Source organism: Montipora capricornis, chromosome 10, assembly GCF_036669925.1.
Source record: "Montipora capricornis isolate CH-2021 chromosome 10, ASM3666992v2, whole genome shotgun sequence".
In the NCBI taxonomy this organism is placed as follows: Eukaryota; Metazoa; Cnidaria; class Anthozoa; order Scleractinia; family Acroporidae; genus Montipora; species Montipora capricornis.
The window spans coordinates 7,899,282-7,908,255 of record NC_090892.1 but is presented as its reverse complement, the minus strand read 5'-3'; the positions used below and the strand labels follow the sequence as shown (position 1 = coordinate 7,908,255).

At 44.3% G+C, this 8,974-nt stretch overlaps 1 protein-coding gene across 1 annotated transcript; it reads right to left on the bottom strand.

Moving 5' to 3' along the window:
- Positions 1–1,513: 1,513 nt before the first annotated feature.
- LOC138020221 (uncharacterized) lies at positions 1,514–8,455 on the bottom strand (the record flags this gene model as incomplete). The annotated part of the gene is made up of 3 exons (XM_068867237.1): positions 1,514–1,585; positions 5,792–5,884; positions 8,393–8,455. Coding segments are annotated over 3 exons (228 nt in total), but the record flags the coding sequence as incomplete, so codon positions are not given.
- Between the last annotated feature and the right edge of the window lie 519 nt (positions 8,456–8,974).

Below are 8,974 nucleotides of genomic sequence, written 5' to 3'. Positions count from 1 at the left end.
ATTTGCTCTGAGACCGGCTAGTAGACAATGACCCACTATGAATGTTGCTTGTTGAAGATGAAGCACTCCGGCTGACAGATTTGGAAGCACTTTGGAAGACACTCGATGACAACGAAATACTTGAGCTCAAAGAAGACGACACACTTTCCGAGATAGATGTGGATGACGAAACACTTGGTGTGACAGAAGACGCTTGACTTTGAGACAACCTGGTTAAAGATGAATCTCTTTGGCTGAAGGACACCGAGTCACTTTTAGACAAGCTTACTGAGCTGGAAACACTTGTGCTTACAGATGGTGAAACTGTTTCGGAGATTCTTGTTGAGGTTGACACAGTTTGGCTGACAGAGTTTGATTCCGAAGTAATGCTTGTTGCAGAGGACACTGTGGAAAACAGAGATTGGGATTTGCTCTGAGACCGGCTAGTAGACAATGACCCACTATGAATGTTGCTTGTTGAAGATGAAGCACTCCGGCTGACAGATTTGGAAGCACTTTGGAAGACACTCGATGACAACGAAATACTTGAGCTCAAAGAAGACGACACACTTTCCGAGATAGATGTGGATGACGAAACACTTGGTGTGACAGAAGACGCTTGACTTTGAGACAACCTGGTTAAAGATGAATCTCTTTGGCTGAAGGACACCGAGTCACTTTTAGACAAGCTTACTGAGCTGGAAACACTTGTGCTTACAGATGGTGAAACTGTTTCGGAGATTCTTGTTGAGGTTGACACAGTTTGGCTGACAGAGTTTGATTCCGAAGTAATGCTTGTTGCAGAGGACACTGTGGAAAACAGAGATTGGGATTTGCTCTGAGACCGGCTAGTAGACAATGACCCACTATGAATGTTGCTTGTTGAAGATGAAGCACTCCGGCTGACAGATTTGGAAGCACTTTGGAAGACACTCGATGACAACGAAATACTTGAGCTCAAAGAAGACGACACACTTTCCGAGATAGATGTGGATGACGAAACACTTGGTGTGACAGAAGACGCTTGACTTTGAGACAACCTGGTTAAAGATGAATCTCTTTGGCTGAAGGACACCGAGTCACTTTTAGACAAGCTTACTGAGCTGGAAACACTTGTGCTTACAGATGGTGAAACTGTTTCGGAGATTCTTGTTGAGGTTGACACAGTTTGGCTGACAGAGTTTGATTCCGAAGTAATGCTTGTTGCAGAGGACACTGTGGAAAACAGAGATTGGGATTTGCTCTGAGACCGGCTAGTAGACAATGACCCACTATGAATGTTGCTTGTTGAAGATGAAGCACTCCGGCTGACAGATTTGGAAGCACTTTGGAAGACACTCGATGACAACGAAATACTTGAGCTCAAAGAAGACGACACACTTTCCGAGATAGATGTGGATGACGAAACACTTGGTGTGACAGAAGACGCTTGACTTTGAGACAACCTGGTTAAAGATGAATCTCTTTGGCTGAAGGACACCGAGTCACTTTTAGACAAGCTTACTGAGCTGGAAACACTTGTGCTTACAGATGGTGAAACTGTTTCGGAGATTCTTGTTGAGGTTGACACAGTTTGGCTGACAGAGTTTGATTCCGAAGTAATGCTTGTTGCAGAGGACACTGTGGAAAACAGAGATTGGGATTTGCTCTGAGACCGGCTAGTAGACAATGACCCACTATGAATGTTGCTTGTTGAAGATGAAGCACTCCGGCTGACAGATTTGGAAGCACTTTGGAAGACACTCGATGACAACGAAATACTTGAGCTCAAAGAAGACGACACACTTTCCGAGATAGATGTGGATGACGAAACACTTGGTGTGACAGAAGACGCTTGACTTTGAGACAACCTGGTTAAAGATGAATCTCTTTGGCTGAAGGACACCGAGTCACTTTTAGACAAGCTTACTGAGCTGGAAACACTTGTGCTTACAGATGGTGAAACTGTTTCGGAGATTCTTGTTGAGGTTGACACAGTTTGGCTGACAGAGTTTGATTCCGAAGTAATGCTTGTTGCAGAGGACACTGTGGAAAACAGAGATTGGGATTTGCTCTGAGACCGGCTAGTAGACAATGACCCACTATGAATGTTGCTTGTTGAAGATGAAGCACTCCGGCTGACAGATTTGGAAGCACTTTGGAAGACACTCGATGACAACGAAATACTTGAGCTCAAAGAAGACGACACACTTTCCGAGATAGATGTGGATGACGAAACACTTGGTGTGACAGAAGACGCTTGACTTTGAGACAACCTGGTTAAAGATGAATCTCTTTGGCTGAAGGACACCGAGTCACTTTTAGACAAGCTTACTGAGCTGGAAACACTTGTGCTTACAGATGGTGAAACTGTTTGGGAGATTCTTGTTGAGGTTGACACAGTTTGGCTGACAGAGTTTGATTCCGAAGTAATGCTTGTTGTAGAGGACACTGTGGAAAACAGAGATTGGGATTTGCTCTGAGACCGGCTAGTAGACAATGACCCACTATGAATGTTGCTTGTTGAAGATGAAGCACTCCGGCTGACAGATTTGGAAGCACTTTGGAAGACACTCGATGACAACGAAATACTTGAGCTCAAAGAAGACGACACACTTTCCGAGATAGATGTGGATGACGAAACACTTGGTGTGACAGAAGACGCTTGACTTTGAGACAACCTGGTTAAAGATGAATCTCTTTGGCTGAAGGACACCGAGTCACTTTTAGACAAGCTTACTGAGCTGGAAACACTTGTGCTTACAGATGGTGAAACTGTTTCGGAGATTCTTGTTGAGGTTGACACAGTTTGGCTGACAGAGTTTGATTCCGAAGTAATGCTTGTTGCAGAGGACACTGTGGAAAACAGAGATTGGGATTTGCTCTGAGACCGGCTAGTAGACAATGACCCACTATGAATGTTGCTTGTTGAAGATGAAGCACTCCGGCTGACAGATTTGGAAGCACTTTGGAAGACACTCGATGACAACGAAATACTTGAGCTCAAAGAAGACGACACACTTTCCGAGATAGATGTGGATGACGAAACACTTGGTGTGACAGAAGACGCTTGACTTTGAGACAACCTGGTTAAAGATGAATCTCTTTGGCTGAAGGACACCGAGTCACTTTTAGACAAGCTTACTGAGCTGGAAACACTTGTGCTTACAGATGGTGAAACTGTTTCGGAGATTCTTGTTGAGGTTGACACAGTTTGGCTGACAGAGTTTGATTCCGAAGTAATGCTTGTTGCAGAGGACACTGTGGAAAACAGAGATTGGGATTTGCTCTGAGACCGGCTAGTAGACAATGACCCACTATGAATGTTGCTTGTTGAAGATGAAGCACTCCGGCTGACAGATTTGGAAGCACTTTGGAAGACACTCGATGACAACGAAATACTTGAGCTCAAAGAAGACGACACACTTTCCGAGATAGATGTGGATGACGAAACACTTGGTGTGACAGAAGACGCTTGACTTTGAGACAACCTGGTTAAAGATGAATCTCTTTGGCTGAAGGACACCGAGTCACTTTTAGACAAGCTTACTGAGCTGGAAACACTTGTGCTTACAGATGGTGAAACTGTTTCGGAGATTCTTGTTGAGGCTGACACAGTTTGGCTGACAGAGTTTGATTCCGAAGTAATGCTTGTTGCAGAGGACACTGTGGAAAACAGAGATTGGGATTTGCTCTGAGACCGGCTAGTAGACAATGACCCACTATGAATGTTGCTTGTTGAAGATGAAGCACTCCGGCTGACAGATTTGGAAGCACTTTGGAAGACACTCGATGACAACGAAATACTTGAGCTCAAAGAAGACGACACACTTTCCGAGATAGATGTGGATGACGAAACACTTGGTGTGACAGAAGACGCTTGACTTTGAGACAACCTGGTTAAAGATGAATCTCTTTGGCTGAAATACACCGAGTCACTTTTAGACAAGCTTACTGAGCTGGAAACACTTGTGCTTACAGATGGTGAAACAGTTTCGGAGATTCTTGTTGAGGATGACACAGTTTGGCTGACAGAGTTTGATTCCGAAGTAATGCTTGTTGCAGAGGACACTGTGGAAAACAGAGATTGGGATTTGCTCTGAGACCGGCTAGTAGACAATGACCCACTATGAATGTTGCTTGTTGAAGATGAAGCACTCCGGCTGACAGATTTGAAAGCACTTTGGAAGACACTCGATGACAACGAAATACTTGAGCTCAAAGAAGACGACACACTTTCCGAGATAGATGTGGATGACGAAACACTTGATGTGACAGAAGACGCTTGACTTTGAGACAACCTGGTTAAAGATGAATCTCTTTGGCTGAAGGACACCGAGTCACTTTTAGACAAGCTTACTGAGCTGGAAACACTTGTGCTTACAGATGGTGAAACTGTTTCGGAGATTCTTGTTGAGGTTGACACAGTTTGGCTGACAGAGTTTGATTCCGAAGTAATGCTTGTTGCAGAGGACACTGTGGAAAACAGAGATTGGGATTTGCTCTGAGACCGGCTAGTAGACAATGACCCACTATGAATGTTGCTTGTTGAATATGAAGCACTCCGGCTGACAGATTTGGAAGCACTTTGGAAGACACTCGATGACAACGAAATACTTGAGCTCAAAGAAGACGACACACTTTCCGAGATAGATGTGGATGACGAAACACTTGGTGTGACAGAAGACGCTTGACTTTGAGACAACCTGGTTAAAGATGAATCTCTTTGGCTGAAGGACACCGAGTCACTTTTAGACAAGCTTACTGAGCTGGAAACACTTGTGCTTACAGATGGTGAAACTGTTTGGGAGATTCTTGTTGAGGTTGACACAGTTTGGCTGACAGAGTTTGATTCCGAAGTAATGCTTGTTGTAGAGGACACTGTGGAAAACAGAGATTGGGATTTGCTCTGAGACCGGCTAGTAGACAATGACCCACTATGAATGTTGCTTGTTGAAGATGAAGCACTCCGGCTGACAGATTTGGAAGCACTTTGGAAGACACTCGATGACAACGAAATACTTGAGCTCAAAGAAGACAACACACTTTCCGAGATAGATGTGGATGACGAAACACTTGGTGTGACAGAAGACGCTTGACTTTGAGACAACCTGGTTAAAGATGAATCTCTTTGGCTGAAGGACACCGAGTCACTTTTAGACAAGCTTACTGAGCTGGAAACACTTGTGCTTACAGATGGTGAAACAGTTTCGGAGATTCTTGTTGAGGCTAACACAGTTTGGCTGACAGAGTTTGATTCCGAAGTAATGCTTGTTGCAGAGGACACTGTGGAAAACAGAGATTGGGATTTGCTCTGAGACCGGCTAGTAGACAATGACCCACTATGAATGTTGCTTGTTGAAGATGAAGCACTCCGGCTGACAGATTTGGAAGCACTTTGGAAGACACTCGATGACAACGAAGTACTTGAGCTCAAAGAAGACGACACACTTTCCGAGATAGATGTGGATGACGAAACACTTGGTGTGACAGAAGACGCTTGACTTTGAGACAACCTGGTTAAAGATGAATCTCTTTGGCTGAAGGACACCGAGTCACTTTTAGACAAGCTTACTGAGCTGGAAACACTTGTGCTTACAGATGGTGAAACTGTTTCGGAGATTCTTGTTGAGGTTGACACAGTTTGGCTGACAGAGTTTGATTCCGAAGTAATGCTTGTTGCAGAGGACACTGTGGAAAACAGAGATTGGGATTTGCTCTGAGACCGGCTAGTAGACAATGACCCACTATGAATGTTGCTTGTTGAAGATGAAGCACTCCGGCTGACAGATTTGGAAGCACTTTGGAAGACACTCGATGACAACGAAATACTTGAGCTCAAAGAAGACGACACACTTTCCGAGATAGATGTGGATGACGAAACACTTGGTGTGACAGAAGACGCTTGACTTTGAGACAACCTGGTTAAAGATGAATCTCTTTGGCTGAAGGACACCGAGTCACTTTTAGACAAGCTTACTGAGCTGGAAACACTTGTGCTTACAGATGGTGAAACTGTTTCGGAGATTCTTGTTGAGGTTGACACAGTTTGGCTGACAGAGTTTGATTCCGAAGTAATGCTTGTTGCAGAGGACACTGTGGAAAACAGAGATTGGGATTTGCTCTGAGACCGGCTAGTAGACAATGACCCACTATGAATGTTGCTTGTTGAAGATGAAGCACTCCGGCTGACAGATTTGGAAGCACTTTGGAAGACACTCGATGACAACGAAATACTTGAGCTCAAAGAAGACGACACACTTTCCGAGATAGATGTGGATGACGAAACACTTGGTGTGACAGAAGACGCTTGACTTTGAGACAACCTGGTTAAAGATGAATCTCTTTGGCTGAAGGACACCGAGTCACTTTTAGACAAGCTTACTGAGCTGGAAACACTTGTGCTTACAGATGGTGAAACTGTTTCGGAGATTCTTGTTGAGGCTAACACAGTTTGGCTGACAGAGTTTGATTCCGAAGTAATGCTTGTTGCAGAGGACACTGTGGAAAACAGAGATTGGGATTTGCTCTGAGACCGGCTAGTAGACAATGACCCACTATGAATGTTGCTTGTTGAAGATGAAGCACTCCGGCTGACAGATTTGGAAGCACTTTGAAAGACACTCGATGAGAACGAAATACTTGAGCTCAAAGAAGACGACACACTTTCCGAGATAGATGTGGATGACGAAACACTTGGTGTGACAGAAGACGCTTGACTTTGAGACAACCTGGTTAAAGATGAATCTCTTTGGCCGAAGGACACCGAGTCACTTTTAGACACGCTTACTGAGCTGGAAACACTTGTGCTTACAGATGGTGAAACTTTTTCGGAGATTCTTGTTGAGGTTGACACAGTTTGGCTGACAGAGTTTGATTCCGAAGTAATGCTTGTTGCAGAGGACACTGTGGAAAACAGATATTGGGATTTGCTCTGAGACCGGCTAGTAGACAATGACCCACTATGAATGTTGCTTGTTGAAGATGAAGCACTCCGGCTGACAGATTTGGAAGCACTTTGGAAGACACTCGATGACAACGAAATACTTGAGCTCAAAGAAGACGACACACTTTCCGAGATAGATGTGGATGACGAAACACTTGGTGTGACAGAAGACGCTTGACTTTGAGACAACCTGGTTAAAGATGAATCTCTTTGGCTGAAGGACACCGAGTCACTTTTAGACAAGCTTACTGAGCTGGAAACACTTGTGCTTACAGATGGTGAAACTTTTCCGGAGATTCTTGTTGAGGTTGACACAGTTTGGCTGACAGAGTTTGATTCCGAAGTAATGCTTGTTGCAGAGGACACTGTGGAAAACAGAGATTGGGATTTGCTCTGAGACCGGCTAGTAGACAATGAGCCACTATGAATGTTGCTTGTTGAAGATGAAGCACTCCGGCTGACAGATTTGGAAGCACTTTGGAAGACACTCGATGACAACGAAATACTTGAGCTCAAAGAAGACGAGAGACTTTCCGAGATAGATGTGGATGACGAAACACTTGGTGTGACAGAAGACGCTTGACTTTGAGACAACCTGGTTAAAGATGAATCTCTTTGGCTGAAGGACACCGAGTCACTTTTAGACAAGCTTACTGAGCTGGAAACACTTGTGCTTACAGATGGTGAAACTGTTTCGGAGATTCTTGTTGAGGTTGACACAGTTTGGCTGACAGAGTTTGATTCCGAAGTAATGCTTGTTGCAGAGGACACTGTGGAAAACAGAGATTGGGATTTGCTCTGAGACCGGCTAGTAGACAATGACCCACTATGAATGTTGCTTGTTGAAGATGAAGCACTCCGGCTGACAGATTTGGAAGCACTTTGGAAGACACTCGATGACAACGAAATACTTGAGCTCAAAGAAGACAACACACTTTCCGAGATAGATGTGGATGACGAAACACTTGGTGTGACAGAAGACGCTTGACTTTGAGACAACCTGGTTAAAGATGAATCTCTTTGGCTGAAGGACACCGAGTCACTTTTAGACAAGCTTACTGAGCTGGAAACACTTGTGCTTACAGATGGTGAAACTGTTTCGGAGATTCTTGTTGAGGTTGACACAGTTTGGCTGACAGAGTTTGATTCCGAAGTAATGCTTGTTGCAGAGGACACTGTGGAAAACAGAGATTGGGATTTGCTCTGAGACCGGCTAGTAGACAATGACCCACTATGAATGTTGCTTGTTGAATATGAAGCACTCCGGCTGACAGATTTGGAAGCACTTTGGAAGACACTCGATGACAACGAAATACTTGAGCTTAAAGAAGACGACACACTTTCCGAGATAGATGTGGATGACGAAACACTTGGTGTGACAGAAGACGCTTGACTTTGAGACAACCTGGTTAAAGATGAATCTCTTTGGCTGAAGGACACCGAGTCACTTTTAGACAAGCTTACTGAGCTGCAAACACTTGTGCTTACAGATGGTGAAACTGTTTGGGAGATTCTTGTTGAGGTTGACACAGTTTGGCTGACAGAGTTTGATTCCGAAGTAATGCTTGTTGTAGAGGACACTGTGGAAAACAGAGATTGGGATTTGCTCTGAGACCGGCTAGTAGACAATGACCCACTATGAATGTTGCTTGTTGAAGATGAAGCACTCCGGCTGACAGATTTGGAAGCACTTTGGAAGACACTCGATGACAACGAAATACTTGAGCTCAAAGAAGACGACACACTTTCCGAGATAGATGTGGATGACGAAACACTTGGTGTGACAGAAGACGCTTGACTTTGAGACAACCTGGTTAAAGATGAATCTCTTTGGCTGAAGGACACCGAGTCACTTTTAGACAAGCTTACTGAGCTGGAAACACTTGTGCTTACAGATGGTGAAACTGTTTCGGAGATTCTTGTTGAGGTTGACACAGTTTGGCTGACAGAGTTTGATTCCGAAGTAATGCTTGTTGCAGAGGACACTGCGGAAAACAGAGATTGGGATTTGCTCTGAGACCGGCTAGTAGACAATGACCCACTATGAATGTTGCTTGTTGAAGATGAAGC